This window comes from Nothobranchius furzeri, chromosome 18, assembly GCF_043380555.1.
Source record: "Nothobranchius furzeri strain GRZ-AD chromosome 18, NfurGRZ-RIMD1, whole genome shotgun sequence".
NCBI classification, from domain to species: domain Eukaryota; kingdom Metazoa; phylum Chordata; class Actinopteri; order Cyprinodontiformes; family Nothobranchiidae; genus Nothobranchius; species Nothobranchius furzeri.
Genome location: NC_091758.1, coordinates 12,488,047 through 12,514,788, shown reverse-complemented (window position 1 = coordinate 12,514,788; position 26,742 = coordinate 12,488,047). Strand labels below are relative to the sequence as shown.

General features: G+C 42.8%; 1 protein-coding gene across 3 annotated transcripts in view; it reads right to left on the bottom strand.

Annotated features, from left to right (window-relative positions):
• smg1 (SMG1 nonsense mediated mRNA decay associated PI3K related kinase) overlaps positions 1-26,742 on the bottom strand; it is a 138,572-nt gene that overhangs the window by 80,421 nt on the left and 31,409 nt on the right. For 2 of the 3 annotated variants that reach the window (XM_015968926.3, XM_015968927.3), the window contains exons 9-19: positions 16,067-16,164; positions 11,090-11,263; positions 10,503-10,724; positions 9,118-9,219; positions 6,823-7,107; positions 6,540-6,670; positions 5,632-5,793; positions 2,867-2,985; positions 2,685-2,772; positions 2,431-2,532; positions 2,201-2,341 (exon numbers count right to left, since the gene is read on the bottom strand). In XM_015968926.3, the coding sequence (XP_015824412.3) occupies positions 2,201-2,341; positions 2,431-2,532; positions 2,685-2,772; positions 2,867-2,985; positions 5,632-5,793; positions 6,540-6,670; positions 6,823-7,107; positions 9,118-9,219; positions 10,503-10,724; positions 11,090-11,263; positions 16,067-16,164 (1,624 nt within the window). The remainder of the gene's footprint in view (positions 1-2,200; positions 2,342-2,430; positions 2,533-2,684; positions 2,773-2,866; positions 2,986-5,631; positions 5,794-6,539; positions 6,671-6,822; positions 7,108-9,117; positions 9,220-10,502; positions 10,725-11,089; positions 11,264-16,066; positions 16,165-26,742) is intronic. The other variant, XM_070546966.1, reaches the window with a different exon arrangement.

Here is a 26,742-nt window from a genome sequence, read left to right as displayed (position 1 = left end):
GATTTTGGTTCTGAAGATGAACAGAATCCTCCTTGGTGTTCAAATCAGGTCGCGGGTGTTCTGAGTCAAACGGTCCAAAACATGTCTGCACCTTAGGCAGTGAGGTTGTTCTCTGCTATAGGGAGTATAAGTCTCCTCCCCTGCCGGTCGGCTCACGGGTCCACGGAAGAAGGAAAAAGTGAATGCAAGTCAACGGGGCTAAACACGCTGATTTCTAATCCGCTTTGTCTTACGCCCTGGATCACACATATGTTGTAAAAGTAATGATGGGTGTTTCGACCACGCCTGTCATGTGCTTTGAGATTTATTAGCTTGTAAAAGTTCGTAATTAGCATGACGACAAACTAGAAATTGGCATGTCGCATATGTGATGTCACCACATACTCTCCTCTTCCCTAGCACAGCTGCTACTTACCACATGACCAGATTTATGGTGGTTCTTTCCTCCTGTGGGAAGTTTGCTGAACTTACAGACATTTTCCCTCCGTTTTCTCCGCGTCTGGTTCGATGAAGCGCATTTGCAGTCCTGGACTTATTTTCACACAAAACCTAAAATAGTGTTTCCCCGTTTGAAAATAAGCGCGTTCTTGGTATCAAAACTTGTCTTTAAAATTCACGGACATCATATGTGAAATCCATGGCACGTAACAAGCTGAATTAGAAAATAGCGGTTTTAGCCCCGTTGACTTGCGTTCATTTTTTCTTTCTTATGGGGACCCGTGGTCCGGAAGTAGATGGGCGTGACTTAGGCTCTCTGTAACGCTAACGCAGAAACACCGGAGTCGGGGGTTGTGCTCTATAGCGGTTTCTGCAGACCTCCTTATGAAACGTCACCAGCTGCCCAGGGCTTAGACCGGAAACTAGTTTCTGTTTTTACCGCTCTAGTAAAAAAAAACCCATCAAATTTTCTTAAAATTCCAGCCTCGAAAATCCAAAAACCTTTTTCATCTGAGGTTTTAATACTTCTTTACACACGTCAAAGTGATTTTGCCTCTGGCCCATATCTTAAAGTTTGAGTGATAATGTTGATTTTATTTTTTGCACTCTGGGCATCTAACCCTGAGATGTGTTTATTTAAAAAAGAAAATAAGATCCACGTATAAAAGCCTTGAACAAGCTGGGGGAACGACAGTCAAAAGAACACCCTGTAGTTCAGAGAGCATTCACCACCACCACCTTTTAGATGGATTCATTCTTCAAAGTGGCGCTATTCCAACATTAAAACCACCCAAAGGCCAGGGCGGTGACTACAAGCAAAATGCTAAGTGCTAGCTGAATGTTGGCAATAATAAAGCAGTGAGCACAACATGGTAAGAACATTCTTGTTTAAAAGCAGGATGTTTTTTTCCACTGCTCTCTTCTGCTTCATGGCCCATCATGCTCTGCAGAGGATCTAGGGTTACGTCATAAAATGGGTGGAATTCACAAGGATGGAGGCAGGATTTTATCCAATCCAAGTGTCATATTCCCCAGTAGAAATTGTCTCAAGAACGTCTTTCAGAACAAATGCTCTGGAAGGGTTCAGTAGCATGACACAGGTCCTGTTGACCAGGTGAACCTGGTATTTAAAACATTAGGAAGGACCTGTGGTTGTTGGATGAGACGAAGGTTAAAACATACGGAGTTGGTTGTTGTCACGGCAGCCTGACACTCAGTTAAATAAGGTTTCAGAATATCCATAGAGACATGTCCACTTCCTCTTGGCTCGTCTACCTTCTCGTCTGAGTGCTTGTGTGGTTTTAATCAGCCAGGGTGATGAGTGAAATAGTTCCCCAGGGTACATTCACTAGAAAGACACTAATGGGCCATTCCCATCTGTACCGGGTCGGCCCGGGCCGGACAGCGTAGGTTGTTTACATATCTGGGTGGCCTGGTATTTTTCCGGGCCAACCAAGGCTCATTCTCATCCCTCTTCTGGAGGGGGTCTGCTTCAGGCCGACCAGGGCCAACACACCCACTGCTGACAGCAAATTCACACCTTCCATTAGAGCAAGCCTCTGATTGGTGGGTAGAATCAGCCCACATGGGCTTAAGGCAAGGATGTGTGGAATCAACCGGGCCAGGCTGGGGCCGACTGGGGCTACCCGGCCCGGGCCGACCCGGTACAGATGGGAATGGCCCATTAAACGTTTACCCAGACCCTGTAGAAGGAGACAGGTTTAAATCCATGTGGCTGATTACGGTGTTGGCAGAACCATACCCTCCTCGGTGCAGAACTCCATACAGGATGAAGCTGATGAGGTCACTAAAGTCCTGGGGGTGAAAGGTGCTGCTCGGCGGTCGACTCATGTGGTGGCGGATGGCCAGAGAAATCTCTCTAATCTCTGCGTGGCTGTGGTTACTGCCATAAAGCACAAACACATGCCGTTGCCAAAACTATCATTAAACTATTTGACCAAAAACAATCAGGGATGGACGAGGAAGTCTGACCTCAAAACCACGTCCAGTGGGATCATCCGAAGCAGTTTGGAGAAGGCCTGCCTCACTCTCACTGCTGAGTGGACCAGCTGGACTCTGCATACGTTCACACACCTAACAAAGCAATGTAAACCACACACACACACACACACACACACACGCTTTAGTACCAAGACAATCGCTACTGCAGTACTTCCTGTTATGAGCACAATATCAGACAGACTGACACACAGCCCTGAAAGCATTTCAGATGAAACCAGCCTCACCTCTGCAAGACCTCAGTGGACAGACACATGGAGAGGACCTGTAAGCTGCGGCAGCTCTGAAGGCAGACACTTGGATCTTCATGATGAGCTAAAGACAGGAAACATTTTCTTCACTTTGAATAAAAGACAAACCTGTAGAAAGGAGGGAATGGAGAGTTCTCTGGTGATCAGGTTGTCCTCACCATTATCCAGCACGCCTCTGCAAAACTTGTTAAAAGAAGGCAGGGAGAAGAGCGGGCTGTAGGTGTCGGACTTCATCATGAGCAGAGAGATTTCCTGGGCCCAGGTGAGCAGGAGTTTCCTGAAACAGAACCAGAAAATAAGGCAACTTATGACCAATAACCGATGGGTGCAAATGCACTTTCAATCCTCTAAAACTAAACTAATTCATGCCAACGTCAACTTCAGGGCTCACACGCTTAATCAAAGCACATTTTTAAACTTTTCCAACACTTCAAATACAAATCAATACCTGAGAACTAGGGCCATCAAAGGAGCAAACATTTTAATCCAATAATGACTTTTTTAGTAGTCGGGATTCATCACAAGATTATTAATGAACCATGACTTGATGTTTTTCGTGCCTCTGGTGCTCTTAAGGAGAAGAATAATGAACTTCCTTCATGCTAATGCATTCGTTGCTGCAGCTGTCTAAAGCAATGACAAAGATTACTCTGAATGTTTCAGAGAGAATAAGTTCTCTGTAGTTTCCATCTTCTCTCCCACCGTCTCCAAAAGCTCTGCTTTGATGATCAGACATGTGAGGAAACGAGTCACACACTGATACTGTGTTTTCCTTCATTTTCAAGAGACATTTATATTTTCATTATTCCCCAATTTAGTATACATATATTTATATTTGTGATGATACATTTACACGTACGTTAGTAACCCGAATTACTGAATCAAGAGTGTTCCTCTCCGCTATGGACGTCTGTAGTCATGAAGTCTTTTGAGTGCCTGGTCCTCCCTCATCTCAAGTCCTTCACCTCCCCCCTCCTGGACCCTCTGCAGTTCGCATACAGAGCTAATAGGTCTGTAGACGACGCCATCAACCTGGCCCTCCACTTCATCCTGCAGCACCTGGACTCCCCGGGAACCTACGCTAGGATCCTGTTTGTGGACTTCAGCTCTGCGTTCAACACCATCCTCCCTGCTCTGCTCCAGGACAAGCTCTCCATGCTCAACGTACCCAATTCCACCTGCAGGTGGATCACGGACTTCCTGACAGACCGTAGGCAGTGCGTGCGGCTGGGGAAGAATGTTTCCACCACTAAGACAATTAGCACAGGATCTCCACAGGGCTGTGTACTTTCTCCTCTGCTCTTCTCCCTGTACACAAACTGCTGCACCTCGAGCCATGACTCCGTTAAACTGATCAAGTTTGCGGACGACACCACCCTCATCGGGCTCATCTCTGACGGTGATGAGTCCGCCTACAGGAGGGAGGTGGAACGGCTGGTGTACTGGTGCAGCAGCAACAATCTGAAGCTCAATGCTCAGAAGACAGTGGAGATGATTGTGGACTTCAGGAAAGTCACAGCCCCATCTCTCCCCCTCGTCCTGACGGACACCCCCGTCACCACTGTGGACTCCTTCAGCTTCCTCGGAACCACCATCACACATGACCTTAGGTGGGAGCCATCCATCAGCTCCCTGCTCAAAAAGGCCCAGCAGAGGATGTACTTTCTGCGGCAGTTGAAAAAGGTCAAGCTGCCGGCCCAGATGATGGTGCAGTTCTACACGTCCATCATTGAGTCCATCCTCACCTCCTCCATCACTGTGTGGTACGCTGGAGCCACAGTGAGGGACAAACATAGACTGCAGCGCATTGTGCGCTCTGCTGAGAAGGTGATTGGCTGCAGCCTTCCATCTCTCCAGGACCTGTACGTCTCCAGAACTCGGGGGCGTGCAGGTCGGATAGCAGCTGACCCTTCTCACCCGGGACACAGACTTTTTGAGCCGCTTCCCTCAGGCAGGAGGTTACGGTCCATCCAGACCAGAACCTCCCGCCATAAGAACAGCTTCTTTCCATCTGCCGTTAGACTTGTGAATAGATTATAAACACACAACCATGCTCGTCTTCTGTACTCGACACAACGTCATGTTATCGGCCATGTTACCATTACCTGCCATTTTTATAGCTGAAAGTTTTATTCAAGTTTTTTTATTCTATTTTTTATCTTATTATTCATGTTATATGTAGCACATTAGTACCGAAGCAAGTTCCTAGTTTGTGAATTGTTTGTTCACTGACAATGGCAATAAACCTATTCTGATTCTGATTCCTCTCCGCTATGGTAGGTAGTAACATGCACCCTTTCGTGGTTTTGTTATGTCCCTGCTCCAAGATACCGCAATCACCTGTTCAGCAGCTTACAAAGCTCTGCAGAAGCCCATTAATCACCTGCTGATTTAAGTCAGAGGATGCTGCTAGTCCAGCGGCTGGTCTCGTCACTAGGGGGCGTGTGCTGCTCAGACGTGGGTGTTCTAAAAAAGAGCTGACCCGTTCAGGGCAGCAGCTAGGCGTTCTGAGCTGACTCAAAGCTCCGATAGACCTGGAGGTTTTGTTACTCACACTGCTGATAAGGGAACCAGCAATGTCCTAAAGCTGCCATGTTGACTTTCCTCTGGATGTTGGACTGAAGCCCCGTCTACTCACCTGGATGAAGCACCTCCTCCTCACCTGCTTGACACCATGCTGCTTTAAATCATCACATGTCACAAATGTGTCCAAGTGTAAAGTCCCACTTAGACTTTGAACTGGGAGTGGATTTTGTGTTCTGGCACCAGGTTGTTTGTGGATTCAGGTTTACACCACCGACCGAGAACAACCCACCGTATTTTCCATGAAATTTTTTAGAGTTGTAGCATCTTTTTCATTGCTTAACCCGAGAGCTGTTTAGCTGAAATAGTTCTTCCACTGGACAAGAGTGTATTTACCAACCTAGCATCAGGGTAAACGTGCTCCTTCGACAGCAGATGTCCCAACAGGCTTAGCAAAGTGCTAAAATGTTTCTTTGTTGCCGTGGTAACAGTGCTGATGACAGCACCGTCAAACAGAGAAGGAGACGATGATGACAAACTGGATGAGATGAAATGATCGTGTCTGGAACAAACAAAAGAAAGGGTTAGAAGAAAAACGACATCAGAAACTAACACCTAATTCAGATCATTTGAACATCGCGCGATCATGCCTGATTTCCAATCACACGATGGGAGTGGAGCATCCGTACTAGTCGCATCAATACAGTCTTTCCTTTTGCATATATGTTACCAGTTGTAATGTGCCTTTAAGAATATTTTAACATATTCAGAGCATACCATGGAGCAAGTGTGTCCACAAGCATATGTCACCATGGTGAATGGGCGGGGCTTCAGGTTAGCCTGAATCATGGAACTGAATTTAGGGAAATTAAGCCGGGATTTTCAGAGTGAGCCTGGCTTTTGAGATTAGCTCAGATTTTTTTTTATATGTTGACGTAACTCAACAGAACTATTACCTTAACTGGTGGCTTTCTCACACTTTAAAACAACGTTCATGAAAGAAAGCCTCTCTGAGCAAGGGCTAACAATGTCTGCCATTTCTAAGAATGTTTTAAGTCTGTTTCTTTATTCATGATTAATCAGAACCTCGCGGTTTTATCCAAGCAATAAAATTAACCTGTAATTAGCTTTGCATTAAGAAATGTGTACTTTCATTAATTCTTACTGGTTTCTTCTCAGAACACCTACCTGTATGTTTGTGCTCACCTGATCACCGAATAGTTTGACTCCGGAAGATTGAAATAACCAAACTATGAACTTTTGCATTTCACTTTCACATGAAAGCACGATACGGTTGTAGTGTTTTACCTGGTGCAGTGCGAGTACAGGGAGTAGAGTACAGCATACTGAATGGCGGGGTAGTGGACTGCTAACTCTGCATGAACCAGCATCAGATTGTGACTGAGGAGAGTGAAGATTGTGGGAGACAAGGCCCACATCTAGCTCGAACAGAAAAACACACACGAATAATTAGTGGAAAAGTCATCCTTCAGGAAAGGTTTCCATATTTTTATGCACTACTGATGTGCTGAACCAGTCTCTTAGCATGGCTAGTGATGAACACCAAAGTTAGTACGGAACAAAGACCCACCCCGATCAGAGAGTTCTTGGTGTTTCCGATGGTGGTGAGGGTACTGAGGTTGAAGATGAGGGTGAACTGGGCGTTCTCCACAGGCAGAATAAGAGAAGCAAAAGCTGGGTGCTGGATACTGGAGCAAGGACTGCTAGGAGTCCCGCCGCTGGGTTTCAGGCTCTCCTTCAGGCTGGACAGAGCACAGGCCATCTCACCTAGAACCATCTTATACGCTGCTTCCAGGGTGGGAATGTTTTTGATGCTCAGCAGGGCCTGATATACTCCATGTACAGCAGACATTACCTACACACGCACACACACTTTCAATTATCACTCTCCAGAAGCATGGATCATCTACAGAACTAATGGCTAAATCATTGTGCCTTCATACTTCCTCCTGTTTTTATAGAAATCAGCTCTACTCGTCTTTCCCATCGGTTCTTTCCTATCTGTGCCTTTATGATTGAGTTTTGTTGAAAACTCAAAGCCTTTGTGACTTTTAACAACACCGCTTATTTGTTTTACATTGGCTCCCAGTTTGTTTTATAGTCAATTTTAAGATGCTAGTGTTTAAGGACCTGCAGCGTAGCGCTCCAAACAATCTGTCTGACCTGCTCAGGGCTCAGTACTTGGACCTCTGCTTTTCAGTCTGCATCTGCTGCCTGTGGGGTCCATCTTCAGGAAGCATAAAATTACATTCGGCTGTTACGCGGATGACTTGCAGCTGTATTTGCCCCTAACACGGAAGGATGGTTACAGCGTCAAAACAGCTGCATGCTTGGACGAAATCTAATCATGGATGGCTTTGACCTTTCTAAATTTGAATGAGAAATAGATGTATGGGCAGAAAATAGTCTCAAAAGATCTATGTGTGTGTATGTATCTAGATTTGTGTGTGTGTGTGTATGTAGATTTGTGAGTGTAAGTGTGTGTATGTAGATTTGTGTGTGTATGTGTGTGTATGTAGATTTGTGAGTGTAAGTGTGTGTATGTAGATTTGTGTGTGTATGTGTGTGTATGTAGATTTGTGAGTGTAAGTGTGTGTATGTAGATTTGTGTGTGTATGTGTGTGTGTATGTAGGTGGGTGTGTGTATGTGTGTGTGTATGTAGGTGTGTGTGTGTGTGTGTGTGTGTGTGTGTGTGTGTGTGTGCGCGTGCGTGCGTGCGTATATCTAGGTGTGTGTGTGTGTGTATATATATCTAGATTTGTGTGTATGTGTGTGTATGTAGATTTGTGAGTGTATGTGTGTGCGTATATCTAGATTTGTGTGTGTGTGTATATATCTAGATTTGTGTGTGTTTGTGTATATATATCTAGATTTGTGTGTGTGTGTGTGTGTGTGTGTGTGTGTATCTAGATTTGTGTGTGTGTATGTAGATTTGTGTGTGCGTAACTAAAGATGTGTATGTGTGTGTGTGTAGATCTGCGTGTGTGTAGATAGATCTAGGTATGTGTAGCTCTTGATTTGTAAATTGCGTTTACATTTTTGTGTGCAACTTCAGCTCCTATACATACATATACACACACACACACACACACACACACACACACACACACACACACACACAGAAATCACCTTGTACACACAGACAAAACTACAGTACACGCAGATCAGTTTACAAGTACACAAACACTTCTGAGACTCTTTCCCCACCTGACTGATTCGTGCGTACATGGTGCGTTTGAATGCTGGGTGGAAGCTGGGAAATTTGAATTTCTTTTGGATTTAGTCTAAACTTGTGTTGAAGGGACAAAACTGTTTTTCTGTTGAAAAATATTGTATCTCAGGATCCTGTAGTTTTAAAAGATAGGCCTACGTTACATTTTTCATAATTGTTTATTTAGACATATATGTGTTTATGAGCCATGAAAACATAGTCAAAGGGTTATAAGAAATGACCACTAGATGGCAGAGAGGTTCTCTGACTGGAAAAAGCAGGCTTCAAACCAGGAGAAGGAACAAGAAGATGGCACAGCGTCCTGGAGATCTTTCCTCTGAAGTAAGTAAAAGTTAAACCTGCATGCTTTGCAGTCCGGTTAGAATTAGACAGCTATTTTCTAGACCGTTTCGGACGAGTGCAGAATTAGGTTGGGGTGTTTTCATCCTCCAGGTAAATGCAGGGCTCAGACATTAAAGTCATTAAATCAAATTTTAATAAAATCAACGTTCAAACGTCACAGTTTCAGTTGATTATTCAATGGGACTCTGACTTGATTCTACCAGAATGTTTACTCTCGTAGCATAGAAGATGGGAAAACATCGTCTAGGAACCTGCGACACCGCTCTGAGGATCAAATGAAGGATACACACCTCTTTTTCTGAATGGAGGCGCAGCTTCAGCAGCTGAGAGTTTGGTGCCAGTAACTTTTCAACAAAAGACACAGGCAGCTTTGTGTTTACCTGGTCCACGATCTGAAAAGACATCCACAACTTCAACAACAGCACCTGTCAACAACTCTGCAACAGATGACAGCTCCATGAAAACAGAGATTTTAACAGTTTAAAGACCAAGTTTGCTTGTTTTCTTCAACACATCTGCAGTGGTGTAGCATTAGAGAAAGTCAACAAGGTCAGCAACCTGCCCTACCAGCAGGCAGATGCCACACATCAAGTGTCCAGCCCGTGTCTTCTGCCAGGAATGCTGCGTCTTCATACCAGAACAGTCTCCTGTTTAACTTCCCTAACTTTGGCACCGGGAAGAGTAAGCCCTCTCCCTTATGTGCTGGAAGCTACAAGGTCTACTCCAGATGACGAGACTTTACACTTAACAAAATGACGCTTATTCTGTTTCATAAAATGATTTCTTTCACTCTACAAGTTGATTACAATCATATGTTTTATCTAAAGTGATTTAATAATGCCCTGACTGCTTCACAGTACAGAATGAATCAACAGTTATTTAATTCCTGATTGCAGATCTTAAAAACACCAAATGAGTCTACTACTTTGATTTGATCATGTATATTTTTCAGTATATTATTATTGGTATTTTAACAAATCAATGCTCAATATATTTACTTCACATTAAGTGAAATAAGTTTCTTAAGCGTCTGAGAAAGGTGTGATGTCTGGGTTGTAAAAGAAGTCTACCTGAATGTTCAACGAGGTTTAACAAGTTATCAAATACATAATACAAACCATCCAGGGCCAGGTGAGAGACTACAACTACCCTTGTGATGGGAGCTCTCGTTAGGTCCAGCTGGCAGGAAGTCGAGTCGGTCAGACTGTGGAGAGGAGTTTACCTCTGGAATGTCAAAGGTCGTAACTTTGTCTGAAATTGTACGGCTAGCCCGATGACATACAACCCGGGTGTCTGCTGGCGGTCAGATGAAGTTTGCATCTGATGGAGTTGTTTGCAGGCTTAGCAAAGAAGTTATTACGCCTTGAAAAGGATGGTTCTTTATGCTGCTGACACAATTTGGCCGAACTGGCACAGCTGACTGGAACTGTATTTTAGAGGAAATGACTGAACCTTTAAAAGATTCTTGTTTATCGTTTTTGGACTAATCAGATTCTAGAACGTGTAGATGGGCGGTTACAAAGAGTCCTCAGACGTCACTCCTTCCTCAGACGCATGTTCAGCCTGCATGAACACCTCAGAGTGACCGAACATGTGTTTAAAACTATTTCTCAGTCAACTTGGTCTTTAAGGGATCGCAGCTCTGTTGTGATAAGAACACTGAAAGTGACTGTACCAGAGTGAGAAGACTGAGCACAGCTAGGCTGTAATCAGAACCACAGGCCTGGCAGCAGTCCAGCTGGTCCAGGCCATAAGCAAGAACTGCCTCCATCAGCTGACCACATGGCTCTACGCTGGCCAGCAACACCCCCACACACTCGTTTCCTGCTGTCAGAACCGCCTCTGAGAACTGGACTTGCTTTGCTGTTGTTACACAGCTTAGAACTCTGTTCAGAACCTTAAACAAAAGAACAGAGAAACTCAAACATTCTTGTAATCACACGTGAACATTGTTGCACACAGATGTTAAAAACAACCAACTTTTACAGCCAAGTTAGAAGTGGCAACAAAATTATATCTCTGTCTGAAATATCGACAGAAAATGACTGACTGATAACTGATAAGTTGGTGTTGGGCTGTAAAATGTCTCAACTCAGTCACACTGCTGATATGTACAAAAATATTGATCTGAATCAGCTGAAACATTCTAACCCAAACACCCTGAAAGACAAGGACATCTCCTGTGGTACACACATCACTCATCTACTACGACATGTGGACCTCACTCCCCAGCCCCTAACCCAGGTCTCTGGAGTTTCTTACATCAGTCACATAGACTTCAGTGATGGGTGGTCCTCTAACAGGGCTGAATCGCTCTCCAATGCTGCGGACAACCGTGCTGAAAACCCTCAGCAGAGCTGCCAACTTGGGCAGTGACACTGAGGGTGGGGGGATGTCCTCATCTAGCACTTCTCCTGACACCACATGACTCAGGTCCTAAAGAAGAGCATAAGGAGTGAGGTGACAAGGTCAAAGGGTCGTCATATACTGGAAGAGTCCTTGCAAAATTAAGATTTTTTATTGTAATTAATTAAACCACAAAGGCAAATCTGCAAAATAAATGAATAAAACTAGTTTAAAGTAACAGTGTGCATTTTTCCTGGCAATAGGGGGCAGTAGGTACCCAAATTGTTGCAAGCAAGCAGAATTTTTGTGTTGGAATAAGACCTTACCAAGGGATGCCTATTAGGGTCAAAAAGCCCTGGGGAGTGCAAACTAGCAAAATAACAACACATCAGACTCCCTTTCATCACTGGCAACAGGTGGAGGTAAATGTGGAAAACAACATTTAAGAATGATGAAAGTTTTGTGACCATTTGTTACGAATCAGTAAATGCATTTTTTCCTCATGGGCTCCTGTAGAAGGAAACATGGCATCTAATATGGCAATGCCCAGATGGATATTTCCAGAAATTAATAATAAAAATTACACATTGTCTCTTTAAACATTTTGTTCATAGCTCTTAAAGTTGCAGCATTGTACAATTCAATTCAGTTAATTTAAATAGCACCAAATCAAGGCACTTCACACAGTAAACATTCCAATACAGGTCAGTTCATTAAGCCAATCAGTAAAGTTTCCTATATAAGGAACACAGCAAATTGCATCAAGTCACTGACTAGTGTCAGAGTCTTTACAGCAATCCTCATATTAAGCAAGCATGCAGCGACAGTGGAGAGGAAAACTCCCTTTTAACAGGAAGAAACCTCCAGAGGATCCTGGCTCAGTATAAGCAGCCATCCTCCACGACTCACTGGGGATCAAGAAGACCGAGCACGCGCACACGCGCGCACACACACACACACGTGCGCGAAGTGCTCGGTTAGGAACGTATGGAAAAATCAGATCACTGATGTATGATGGAGCTTGATTATTAAGAGCTTTATATGTGAGAAGAAGGATCTTAAAATCTATTCTGAGTTTAACAGGTAGCCAATGTAGGGAAGCTAAGACAGGAGAGATATGATCTCTCTTTTTAATTCTCATCAGAACTCTAGCTGCAGCATTTTGGACAAGCTGAAGACTTTTAACTGCATTCTGTGGACTTCCTGAGAGTAATGAATTACAGTAATCCAGTCTTGATGTAATAAAAACTAGTTTTTCAGCATCACTCCTGGAAAGGATGCTTTTAATCTTAGCAATATTCCGAAGATGGAAAAAGGAAATCCTACAGACCTGATTAACCTGGGATTGAATGACATGTCCTGGTCAAAGATAACACCAAGGTTCCTTACTTTGTTCTCGGAGACTAATGTAATGCCGTTCAGGTCAGGTGATTGACTAAGCCGTTTCCTTTTCTGGATTTATGGTCCAAAGATGAGAACTTCAGTCTTGTCTTGATTTAAAAGCAGAAAGTTTTGAGTCATCCAATTTTTTACGTCCTCAAGACAAGTGAAAGATTGTTAATCTTCATGATTTTTCTGTATAAATCATTGGTTATGATAAAAAAAATAGGTCAAATATATCATATAGGAGACACACACAGTGATATTTGAGAGGTGAACCGAAGTTTATAGATTTACAGAAAGTGTGCAATAATTGTTTAAATAAAATTAGGCAGGTGCATACATTTGGGCACTGTTGTCATTTAAATCATGAAGATTAACAAGGCTTCTTAAACTTTCGAATCCCACTGTATAGTTATGAATATCCTGCAGAGATAAAAAAAATTAATAAAAAATTAAGTGGTTCTCTCACATTTGTCTGAACACCACTGGTGTAAGAGGTTCTCCGCTCAATAATATCAGAGATGGAGAAACATGCGGCTGCTACCGCTACAACTTTAGGACAAACTATTAAGAGTCCCAAAAAGAAAAACACCATTTGAAGTCACGGACAGCAAAGATGCTTGAAGAGTACTACTCTCCCTAGAAAACAACGACTGGTGTTAAGCGCAGTCTCGTTTCCTCTGGTAACGCGTGTTCCCATATCGGGGGCGTGGCCTAAAGATGAATGCTAACGGGGTGAGAGTTCTGTTACTGTGATTTAATCAGAGGTCTCCAACCTTTTTATGACCTGTGAGCTACTTTTATACAATGAAAATTCAGAAGAGCTACTGCCATACAATTTATTCACATCGATACTTTCCAGGTGTGAATATGCTTCTACAGCAACATGTTCCATAAAGTTAACAGAGAAAACACAGCTTATATTAACATGCATTGTATTCACAAGTTGGTTTCTATGTATTTTATCAACATTGTAAAGAAAAGTAAAAGGAAAATAGTGACATTCCTGTTTTGAAACTCAAAATAAACTAGAAAAATTGCATTTATTGTACAAATGCTGTTTGAATGCTGGATAGCTGAAACTGTAAGCTGAAGCTGCTGAACTGCTAAACTGAAGCTGAAACTAAGCAAATATGTCAAAATGAGCTGAATGTCTTGAAAGATGTAGAAGCAAAAAGCACCAACAAGCAAATAAAGCACAAAAAGTAAGTGAAGAATAGAGAAAAATAATGCTAAATAGCAAAAAAAACTTAAATGTGAACATTGTATAAAAATCTGGACAGCTTAAATGTCTAAACACCTGTTATTTGTGTAGGACTAGTTTAACAGTTTGATTTTTACATTTAGCTGAACTGTGAAATTAGCATTTATGCTAAATTTGGTCACCGATTGCTGAAGTTGTTGAATAGCTGAAGCAAGCTGAAACTAAGCTAAACTGTTAAATGAGCTGAATTTAGTGAAAGATGTGAAAGCAAAAAGCACAAAGAAGCAAAAAAAAGCACAAAAAGTAAGTGAAGAATCAAGAAAACTAATCCTAAATAGCAGAAAACTCAAATCTGTGAACACCGTTTAAAAAATTGGACAGCTAAAATGTCTAAACACCTGTTATTTCAGTAGGACTAGTTTAACAGTTCAATTTTTACATTTAGCTGGACTGTGAAATTAGCATCATATGCTGAATTCTGAAACTAATTGCTTAAGCTGAAACTAAGCAAAACTGTTAAAATGAGCTGAATGTTTTGAAAGATTTAGAAGCAAAAAGCACCAAAATGTAAATAAAGCACAAAAAGTGAAGAACAGAGAAAACAATCCTAAACAGCAGAAAACTGAAATCTGAACGTTATTTAAATATCTGGACAGCAAAAACGTTCTTTATGTTCTTTAAACGTCCCTTAATGCAAACCCTCTCACGTAATTGTTGTGTTATGATTATTTTTCCAAAGCAACACAAAAATTCTGACAAAATGAAAAAAGTATGACATTTTTAATAAAACACAAGCTAAATGTGTTGAAAAGACAAAACTCTAAGTAGGGTTGGGCATCAAGCATCGATCGGAACCAGGACTAAGTTTTTACCGGAATCATTTAATTTTTTATTTCAATTCCTAGTTTCGATTACCAGGACGCCAACCAGAATAAGAATCCGTGGCCGATCTCTGTGGAAAAAAAACGTGATCTGCTAATTTTGATCAGCACTCTTCAGCGCTGATCACGCCAGCTGTCTGTCGCTTCTACTCTGCAGCCCACAGAGACCTTGAGTGTCTGCCTCCCTTCCCTCACAATGCGCAGGTGCGCAGTGGCAAAAACGTAGACATACGCGTCTGTTAAACTTTCTCTGTGATATAAACTTTAATTCCTGCACAGAGGAAACTCGTTTGAAAAGCATCAGCATGGTGGATTTAATAAGAGTTTTAAAGAACAAACTCCGGGCGGTGTGAGGTAAGTTTGGCTCACTGCAGAAATAAAAACACACGGAGCATCAACAGTCAAACGTAGCCACTCGTCAACACTTGTGTGTGTGTGTGTGTGCGTGAGAGCGTGACCGCCAGAAAGCTCAGCAATAACCTGTAAAATTAATTAAAGTCATCCTGCCAAAACAGCCTTTATCTGTGGTGGATGACACTGCGCTCTGCCTACTAGGAGCTGATGGGGATAATAAATAAATATAATAAACATAATAAATCTCACAACACACAAAGTTGTGATTTTTTTTTCTTTTGTGGACTATTAGTCTGTTGAGAGTTTTAATGTTTTAAATCTGTTAGACTGTCACTGACAGCAGCTACATTTATGTGTCAGTTTCCCTTCTGACTGAATTACTCTTATTCAAATTATTCCACCCCGAGAATTTGAACTGAGCCAATCAGCGCTGAGCAGCGTACGTCACACATTGCAACCCTCAGTTTCTCATAAACAACGAAGACAGCGTCTGAAGCGGAGTTCGCTGCGGCTCTTTCCTCTGTTCTAAATGACTTGGACGTGTCTTTAAAATCACAAGTAGAAGCGCTAAAAGCCTTTCTTCTAAAAAAAGATGTTTGCGCCGTCGCCAGACGCCATTTTTGACTACAGTGTTGCGCGGTACAGTCTGCATTTCCACCTGTTTTCTGACTGATTATTTTTGAGCTGGCTAGTCCCGCCTCTCATGTGCCTCTCTGCCTGTGAGTAATAAGACTAGTACTCTGTGTAGAAAGATTTGAGCAATGATCAGATGTTTATTTTATTTCCAAAAAAAATAATTTTAGATTAGATTACAGAAAATGGGGATGACTTGCCTTCAAATTTCAAAGCTGTCCCTTGTTAATTAGGCCATCATTTTTGGAGTCAGGTGGGATGGCTCTGTGGCTACTGTGCTTCCAGGTGAGTGACTTTCAAGTGCGTCGGAGACCGCTGGTTTAAATGCGAGCTGGTTTTGCAGATTTGCCATTGCAGCTCAAAAATGACTGAGACTAGTTGGCTATATATTTTTCATTTCACATGCTGGGAATCGTTTTAGGAAATGGCTATGGTCACCTCTGCATAGGCCTCCATATCCTCCAGAAACTGTCCCAGTAAGGTAGTGGAGAAAGTCAGATCTGCCACCCAGAACTGCTCCAGACTCTGTAACCAACCTAAATACAAAGAGGGAACAAATATAAGAAACACTGGATTATTTGGTTGTTACAAATTGTTGACAAAAGCATACTGGGATTCTGCCAACAGTCACAACCAAGCATCATCACCACTTACAGCAGACGCTGAGCATGACCACCGCACTTAATGTTCGATAACAGATGGGACCTAGTTAGGAAACTAACATTGGTTCACTGCCAAAGACATAAGGCATAAACTGAACTAAAATTGTGTTTTAATTTGAACTACAGACCAAGAATGAATAAATAAACAAATGCGGGTCGGCGACGCTCGAGCCTAGTGTTGCGACCATGAGCATTGTGTACCACCAAGTTATTAACACCTCAACCCACCCAAACGTGTCCGAGTTTGGCGATCAATTCCACATGTCACCACTAGAGGGTACAATGGGCAAGCCCCAATAAAATTTTCTGTAGTGCTCTTAGGATCCACTAGGACTGCTTTAAAATGCCTTGAAAGTCCGAGCTAGTAAATGGACGCTTTACCCAATTCCTGTTTTGGAGAGGCAATGATATAAATATATAGAACCGATGCGTTAAACAGTCATCCACAAGGGAGCATATTAAAGTTTTTGTGGATCTGACGATGCATCAAGAAGATGTAGCTGGCAGGAAAAACCCATGTCTCTTCCTTAATCCAATTGAGCCGTTTATAGAAGAAACAACCTTTTATGAAGTGCCTCAAGATAAAAGTCACGAGGCGCTTCACAAGAGCAAAAATTAAAAAATTTATAAATAATTTTTAAATAAATAAATATGATTAAAAAGTATAAAAAGTTGACTAAGATCATTTATGTGCCAGTTTGGTGTGTGTCAGACTATTGTTTAACCCTTTGAAAAATCTGTGTAATAAAAAAAATCTACTTGTTTTGTCTGACCATCAAATAGAGCTGATTCCGGACTTTTATCAGCTATATTTAGCTGTTGAAGGGTGTTTACAAATATCCAACGCCAAGTTCCACCATTTCCTGGCTTACTGCAAATCTACTCCTGTGATTGGTTTACGAAAGCCACCCGAAAAAATAACTCGACAGCAAGTGATTCTACCAGCTCAGAAGTTCCATCCGGGGGTCGAACCATCAAAATCGTGCAACTGGATCCTGAGAAAATCTTGTGAGCATCTTGTGCATCACGGAGCTTCAGCCCATGGCTGTGATGCACAAGATCAAAAACGTTTAAACATTTGTCACTGGATGACTTTACAATGTTAACACAGATGGGAAGAAGATTATATAACTGAAACCAGTCAGTGGAAGAAACTGTCAACAGGGTATCTGCAGGTTTAAGGGAGCCAAATTTAAGACTTTTTAAGACCTTTTTTAAGGCCACTTTGACCAAATTTAAGCTGTTTAAGCAAGGCAGCAGTAGCTCAACAGGTTGAGTGGGTTATCCAGTAATCGGAAGGTTGCAGGTTCGATCCCGGCTCCGGACAGAGAATTCTGCTGTTGTGTCCTTGGACAAGACACTTAACCCACCTTGCCTGCTGGTGAGGGACCAGTGGCGTCTCTGTCAGTGCGCCCCAGGGCAGCTGTGGCTACATCGTAGCTCATCACCATCAGTGTGTGAATGCGTGTGTGTGAATGGATGAATGATGCACTGTAGTGTAAAGCGCTCTGGAGTCCTTACTCTGACAAGCGCTATACAAGTGCGGGTCATTTATCATTTTAAAAAATTAAATTTAAGCTATAATTTCCAGCTATTGCCTGGAACCGGTGCTAACCACGCTGCGATCGTGGGATTAGCCATCCAGTTACCATTAAACTTCCACTTCCCCATGGCGCAAGCTCCCACTAGCTTAACCAGCTAGTGTGCTCATCTAAAAATAGCCCCCTTTCACAACCAACTGAATGTATACGGCTCCGCTTACGCCAATGTCATACACAAAAATGCTGAACACTAACTAGAAATTCACGAAAATTTTATAGAAATAAAAGAATCTTGTTTATTGGGTCTTTGGTAATTTAAGACCTCTGGAAACTGTATTTAAGGATTATTCATCATTTTTAATGATTTTTAAGGCCTTAAATTTGGAAAAGCTAATTTAAGACTTTTTAAGACTTTTTAAGGACCTGCAGATACCCTGTGTCAAGGGCGCAGATAGGGGTTTCAAACGGGGGGGGGGGGGGGGGGGGGACAATGTACCCCCCCCCCAAAGACATACACACACACATGCACGTACACAAACTATTGCAAGAGCCTTAACTAGAGCTCAGTGAGTTTGAGTAACTTCATCCAATGGTTTACGTAAAAACTAACACTTTTATAGATGTGTTTGAAGCCATTATGCAGTGGAACGCTGGCAACAAAGCTCTGCCTGATCAACACTATTCAAGTCAGTCATTTGTTATTCTCCCCATCAATTTCTAACCAAAACCTCATGCTTCATGCAAAACATGTTTGATTTAAACATTAACTGATTTTCAGCATAACAATCTTTACAGAAAACATAAAAGCCCTGTGTAAAAAAATACTGCACATATATTTAAAAAACGATATTCACTTATCACTTATCCCAAACTTTTCTGCCTCTGACCAACAGATGTTCCTTCTTATTTTTACGTTATTTAGAAAGTGCCATTATATTTGGAAAGTTTAAATTTATATATAAATATATAAAGCTTTTTGAATTTTATATTTAACTTTTATTTTTATGATTATGTGGCACACTTTGACTTCCCCATCTGCCCTTTTTTACGTATTGCCTTGGCCCCCAAAATGCCTTGAAACGGCCCTGGTGTGCGACTGAATTTTGAAGGTGATCTGAATTGTATCAGATGTATAAATATTACGTGTGTATAACTTATTGTTTTATACTGGTAAAAATGTGTAGTGGAGATAAATCTACCTACATTTGACTTCCAAACACTTTTTGTTTTCTTGTTTTTATTTAACTATTTCCTGTCCTGTCTGTCTCATCTTCCTGCATCTCCTCTAAACTCTCCAGAAAAACTGCTGCCTGGATTCTCACTTTTTCACCTCATCAGTAACTTCTGAGCAGATCAAAGGGATCTCCTGACCGCAAAGCGGCGAGCGCGTTTCGATGCTGCGTCAGTGAGGTGACATCACCGCAGCACACGACGAGCGGAGCGCGTCAGGAACAATTAAAACACAGAATACCAGAGGATTTAAACAGATATGAACGATCATGTGTTAATAATAATAGTTTTGTTGCGCCACCTTGAGAATGTATGGTGTGCAGGACGCAGCGGGTGCACCAACGATCAGCGCTCTGCGTCTTCTCTGCTCAACAACATCCCGCTACGCTGAGATTCCATAAATATTGTAACATAGGCAGAAACTGGATCTTTCCCTGACAGATATCTAGCCCCATAACTCGATCCCTGCTCCTGGATGAAAAACCGGACATTTTGATCAATGTAGGAAAACCCCCGAAGTGGACATGTCCGGGGGAAAGAAGACGTATGGTCAGTCTATAATATTTGCGCTCTTCATGTTGCACGCATCTCCACTATCTTCTGGTGTAAAGTAGAAACTTCATGAGGGATCATATTTGTAGATGAGACTTGTTAAAGTCAGCAATGAGGCTTTGGCGCTTATAATGAGTAAGTCCCAACACTGACAACAATGTACTGAAACTATAACCAACAAGCATAAATAAAGAGATTGGTCTTTTTAAAAAATGCAGTAATTGTTGCTTCATCCTGCATCCTAGCAGCAACCACTTTTGCTGCATTCAATGCAATTGGAAAAAGGAGCTTTAAGCGCTTAACCTCCAAATTTTTTTCTTTCTGGCCTTAGTGTGGGGACAGATTGGGGTCGATCTGAATCTGGGGGGGGGGGGCAGATTCCCCCCGAACCCCACCCTATCTGCGCGCCTGGAAACGGTTATGCATTCCACATACACTTGGTACAGATGTGCCAGTTGAGACTGCGCATGAAGTGTCTGTATATAAACCTCTGTTAAATAGTTGTTCCATTTCATTCCTCCTGACCATCAGAGGGCGGTGCAAAGCACTGGATATTCGCATGCGTACAGCACAGAGTTCTAGAGGAAATACCAGCAAAGCCACTCATTGGACGTAACCCAGGTGACGTGGTAGCAGTCTATATATACACCCCACACCACCGGAAATCAGTCCTTTTTTGCATTCTCGCATTGTACCAAGGTTCTATACTACCTGTTGGATTAATCGCTCTCGCTGGTAGTTTCGCAACTGCTTGGTAGGAGTTACACATGGCTAGCCACAGTGGAGAAAACAATGCCTCAAAGGACCCTGGCCTCTTGCCCCGGGAAGGGGTCAAAGCACCCTTAACCTTCACATGCTGATATCCCCTCAGCTAAGAAGATACGCAAGGACTATGTCTTGTCTGCTAAGGTTGAGAGACTGGACCTGATCTGTCCTTTGTGAAACAGTGTGTGGCCTGATCCAGACTTGACATTAATAACTCTCCTGCAAACATTACTATCCCTTTTTTCAAGGTCACTCAGTTGCCAGCATTTACTGTACCGATCTAACAACTTTACATTGAGGGACTCCACTGATGTTGGGAGGACCCCAGACTCTGCAGATTGCAGACCTCTTAGCTCTATGCAGGATGCATCCAAGTACGGCTCAGAGCATATGTCACCTGTGGATAGTGCTATTGCCAGTCTAAGGGTAGCCCCAGCTGACGCTACCTGTCCAAGTGCCCGTTGTCCTCGCCCTCAATGCAGGGTCACTGATGAGCTTCTTACCAAGAGCTACGACACAGCAGCTTGCATTGCTCGCCCGAGCAACTCCTTTTCACACTCGGCTCTTGCCCTCTCTCAGTCCTTGAAGGTGGCAGGGCTTGATGACGCTACTCAAAACCTGAGCGATGTCTCGCTACAGGTTTTTTACATTCATGTCCAGGTTACTGGGCATGTTGAGGTCTACCCCTTACGATAACTTAACGTCGGGTGTGGCTGGCTCAGTCTCTCTTGTCAGACTTCTGCCGGGGTACACTCTGCACACTCTGTCATCCTAGGGCAAGTGTTTGGCCCTGCTACCCAACAAACCCTGGAGCGTGTTGTTGAGGCTACTAAATCTCTGCAAACGTTTGCTAACCTGCACCGGTCTCCCAGGCCCAAGCCTGGACGTGCTACTACTTTTCACTCACAAACCAGGACCCCGCCTACAGTTGAGTGTACATGAATCCTCAGGTCGAACTCCTCTACTAGAGCTGAAACAACTAATCGATTTAATCGATTATAATCGATTATTAAAATAGTTAACAACTTTTTTAGTCATCGATTAGTTGTTTAATAATCATATTTTACCGCATAAAGTCTATTTTTACCACAATCTGACATCGGTTACAAGCTGTTAAATTTGCCGCCAGTGTGTGGCAGTAATGAGCCACTGATCTACCAGTGGAGCCGTAGAAGAAGAAATGAGCCAATGAGTGCCCTCGGTTTTCATGACGTATCACGTTACTGACGCTCATCTTGCTGTGAGAGATGGCGGAACAAGAGGAAATACGGAAGAAAAATAGAAGCGACAAAACTGAAGAGAAACCCCGGACAAAAACCTCACGAGTATGGGAGCACTTTACTCTAGATGCCTTGAAAAGATGGGTGACCTGTAAAATATGCAAAAACCATCTAGCATAGCACGGAAGCACGACCTCCCTAAGTGAACATTTGAGACGAAAACATGTGGGGGCTGATGCAGCAGAGGAAGAGCACCGCGGTCAAGTGAGCCGTCATTTGGAAGAGCCAGCCCGGTAAGTAACAGAAAATAAACAAGCTGGACTTAGTGTTTTAGCTGAGTTCGTTATACTGGATGTTAAACATGTTTTTTGCCGCGTCAGTCTACGGTGTTCTACTTCTGATTGACTAGATGCCATCGTGAATCTCCTCCGTGTTGTGAATCATGCGCTTGCCAAATTCAGCACGTCTGTTTATAAGAATGTTCTCATTAAGAGAAAAACGGCACAAACCCATAACTATGTTCCTCATTCAAAAAAGGACAACTCCGCGGTGAAAAATTTACAGACGAGCTGTGTCCAGGTGAATATAACGCTGCATAGTTGTACGCTTTCAATTTTTAAATACAGGAGAAATTCAGAAAAAGTCATTTTTTTACTATTAAAAGGCCGTTTTACCGTCTAACGCTGTAAAACGCCTCAACACATTTTTATCATGTTTCTTAAACAGTATTACACAAAATAAACATTTTTCACATTTCTCTAGCTAATTTAAACACTCCCGACTCAAAGTAAAAACCTCATGAGCTTCTTACTTAGAGCTTTTTAATAGTAAAAAAATTAGAATTTTTTCTGAATATCTCCTGTTGCAGGCTATTTTGTAGAACGTAACCCTCAAAATAAATGATCACTGTATATTGTTAATTAATTCAAATAATATAATATTGATTTAGTGTTGTAGTGTGTGTGCTGCTTTATTTTATATGTGTACTTATTTCAGTCTATTTGTGTTTCTTATGCAGAAAAAAAAACAAGCAACGATGGACAACTACATGGGGAACAAGACACTCACCCCCCAGCAATTCATACCACTTACAAACTCTATTCTAAACATGCTGGTAAAAGACATGAGGCCACTATCCATGGTGGAAGGAGCAGGCTTCCAGCTAATGCTAAAAAATTATTCTGGACTGATATTTTGCACTGTTTAGCTCATTTTATACTGCTGACTGTGTTCATGTGCAATAAAATAGATTGCAGTCAACTGCACAATTCTCTTATGTTTTTTTTCTTAACTGAAATGCATCCATCACTTGTATAGGTTAAATAGCTAAACAATAACAAACCGATTAATCGATTAATCGAAAAAATAATCGACAGATTAATCGATTATGAAAATAATCGTTAGTTGCAGCCCTATCCTCTACCCAGCACCGTTTGAAGTGCCCCTTGCAATAGTCTCTCCAAGCCCTCAGGAAACCATTCCAGAGGCAGCTGTTTCTTACTGCCGGCATCAGGCCCCCAGCCATTTTTCCCTAGTTCATGTCAAATGCTGGGAGGACTCTCTCTTGCACCCCACATGTTCACCAGATGTGTAGCCGAAGCACTCACTCCATTGCAGGCCGACTGGCTCGTGTGCGCTCCGACTTCAGAGCAGGCACACCACCACACATCTGTCCTGTTAGACAATGTGTCTTGTTTGGGTCCTACAGTGAACTTTACAAAGAGTACCTCGATACCGAGCCAACAAGTGATGTTCATTGGCATTGCCTTCGACTCTCTGGCCATGACCGACTCCCCATCCCCTCAAAGGTTGACGGAGGTGATTTGTCTAGTCTCATGTGCCCTGAGACGTGGGGTTATATCCTATGGTTTAGTCCTCCAGTTGTTGGGCAAGCTGACAGCCATGCCACTGGTGGTGCCCTTACAGTATATATTCTTACGCCCCCTACAGATATGGCTCAGCCTAGGCCTCCTCCTCAAACGACACAGACACAGGCGTATTCGGCACACCGACGGTTGCTTGAGGCACCTACTTTCTCCCTGCCCCAGAAGGGACACATGTCCTTGTCAGGTCGGACAACACATCATCGGTAGTCCACATAAAACCACCAGGGGGCACCAGGTCCACTCACTCACTGGCAAAAGCTTGAAAGCTTCTCCGGTGGGCCTTACCCCGTCTTCAGAGAGTCAGGGTGGCCCATTTGTCCAACACGCAGTATGGTGATGCAGATCTCCTCTCCCGACAGGAACCGCCCCCAAGAGAGTGGAGATTGAAGCTGATCACTGTGAAAATGTTTTGGCAGAGGTATGGTGCAGCCGAGGTGGACCTCGTTGCCTTGAGCACGACAACACATTGCCTGCTGTGGTTTTCACTTGTGGGAACCAAACAGCCCATTGGGACAGGATGTTCTTGCACATCCATGATCAAACACTCTCCAGTATGCCTTCCCTCCTTTTCCGCTACTAATGTTGGCATTCCACAGGATCGGGAAGAGCTGCTGGTTGCTCCGTTTTGGCCGGGAAGTGTCTGGTTCCCCGTGATTTGCAGACTCCTCGACGGGGAACTTTGGACTCTACCTCTGAGGAAGGATGTGCTCTCGCAACTACAAGGGTGCATTAGGCACCCTCACCCAGATCGTCTCTGTCTTCACCTGTGGCCATTGTAGGGCCGGACTTCCTGTTAACATCGTGTGAACAGGTAGTTGCTCAAACTATCCTTAACGCTCGTGCTTTAGCTACCAGGATGTTGTATGGTAATAGATGAAAGCGGTTTGCCAGCTACTGTGAAAGTTTGAAAGTGGATCCGGACAGCTGCCTGGTGCCAGTACTACTCAACTACTTATAAGAGCTTCTGGAGGAAGGTCGCTGTCTCTACTATTAACATCGCTGCAATTTCTGCCCGACATGTCTTTGTGGATGGTTGTGCAGTAGGATCTCATCCCCTGGTGTGTCGTTTTTTGAAAGGAGCTTTGCGCCTGCGTCCTCCAAAGCTCCCACAAGTGCCTTCTTGGGACCTTCCTCTTATGTTCCTCTTATGTTTTTTGCCCTTCAAGCCTATTAAAGGTGCTGATCCTCGTTGGGTATCGGTCAGACCTGCCTTTATCATGGCGCTCTTCTGCAAAGCATGTGGGTAAACTCCACGCCCTGTCAGTCGCTGAGTGTTATCTACGTTGGCATGCAGATGGGTCTGGGGTGACCTTATGGCCCAACTAGGGATGTACACAGTTAACCGATTAATTGCCATTAATGTTTTAACCAGGTAAACTAGTTGGTTAGTTTCCAGTTAACCGGCTATTAACTGTTATGGGGCGTCAATAGCCGGTTAAAGGAATTTTGGTAAACGTGCATCTCTAGGCCCAACCCATCCTTCTTGCCTAAGAAATTGTCAACATTTTATATTAACCAACCTGTATCCTTGGCTGTGTTTACCCCACATTCTGGGTCAGATGTATCTAATAACAGCCCTTTGTGTCCTGTTAGGATGTTGAAGCGGTATATCAGTGTGATTGTTGAAACTTATAAGACAGATGTCCTTTTTGGTTGCTGTGGGGGTCACCGGAAAGGTTGTGCTGTTTCCAAACAACAACTTTCGCACTGGATCATTGATGTCATTCTGCAGGCTTACACTTCCAAAGGTCTGGCACCTCCCAAGGTCAGGTGCCACTCTGCTAGAGGGATATCTGCTTCTTAGGCCAGGCTGATAGGCATTCCACTGAGTGACATCTGTGTTGCAGCGAAGTGAGCTTCATCCTGTACATTCGCCCATTTCTACAGAGTAAATGTGGCTGCTCCCCATGCAGTGGCTTCAGCTGTGTTATCCACCTCATCTCTCCACAACTGATAATTGGTGAGTGTGGACTCTTCGTGACTTTGTTGGTATTAGGTCGTCCAGTGAAATGCACTACCCTCTGGTGGTCAGGAGGAATGATATAGAATGAGAGGTATGTATGTAACTAAGGTTCTATGATTTCTGGATGACTTCCAGAATTATCTGTAACTCAGGATACTGCAAGTATTCCAAAAGGAACTGATTTCCGGTGGTGTGGGATATATATAGACTGCTACTACATCACCAGGGTCACGTCCAATGATTGACTTTGTTGGTATTTCTTCTTGACCTATGCACTGCACGCATGCAAATATCCAGTGCTATGCACCTCCCTCTGGCGGTCATCTGGAAATCATACAACCTTAGTTACATATATAACTCTTGATCTTCACTTTATCAAACTCAAACTTTGTACAGCTACTGTCAAGAAGTGGGGCCACGAATTCATTGAAGTTTGAAGCTACTTCTGCATTTTTCCAAAGAGTTATTCAGCCTGAAATATTTTTTTTCAGGCAGCAAAAAAATAAAGAAACAATTTCTACTTTCAAATAATGAATTAGAAATCGTGTGAATGATTTGACAGTTTTTTAGAATGGATCAGTAACATAACTTTTGAGCACACAGGAGCAGCTAACCTGTTCAGTCCCTGACCCTGTGCCCTGCTCTGAGCCTAAGCAGTCCGTTTTTCATATTAATCAGCAAAAATTAATGAACAAAAACTTCCAAAAACTATCGAATGCCTTTTAAAGAACATTTAAATTCATGTTCTTTAAACGTCATTAGTACAAAACCTTTCAAGTAATTGTTTTGTTATGAATATTTTTCCAAACGATGCAAAACTAATTTTCTCATAAAATTAACTAAGCTGAAGGTATTTTTAATAAAACACAAGCTAAATGTGATGAAAACTAGAAAATTCTAAATAGTTTGAACTGAATTAAAAATGTAAAAACAGAAATAACATTTCTTCCTGCTTTCCTGAAGAATTTTTATGGGGGTTTTTTTGCTCATGAAAGTTCAGTTTTGCTTCACTTGTGAATAACTGCAGGTAAAACTATGCTGTGCTGCATTTATGAATGATAATATTAAGGTTGGAGTTTAGGTGTAGTTTCTTTTTTTTTTCCTCTGTGGGTCTCACGACTGTGCGCAACAGAGAGAGAGAGCGAGAGAGAGAGAGAGAGAGAGAGAGAGAGAGAGAGAGAGAGAGAGAGAGAGCGAGAGAGAGAGCGAGAGAGAGAGCGAGAGAGAGAGAGAGAGAGAGAGAGAGAGAGAGATCTCAATCCTGTTTTATGATGTCTAGAATGTTTGTATTTCCA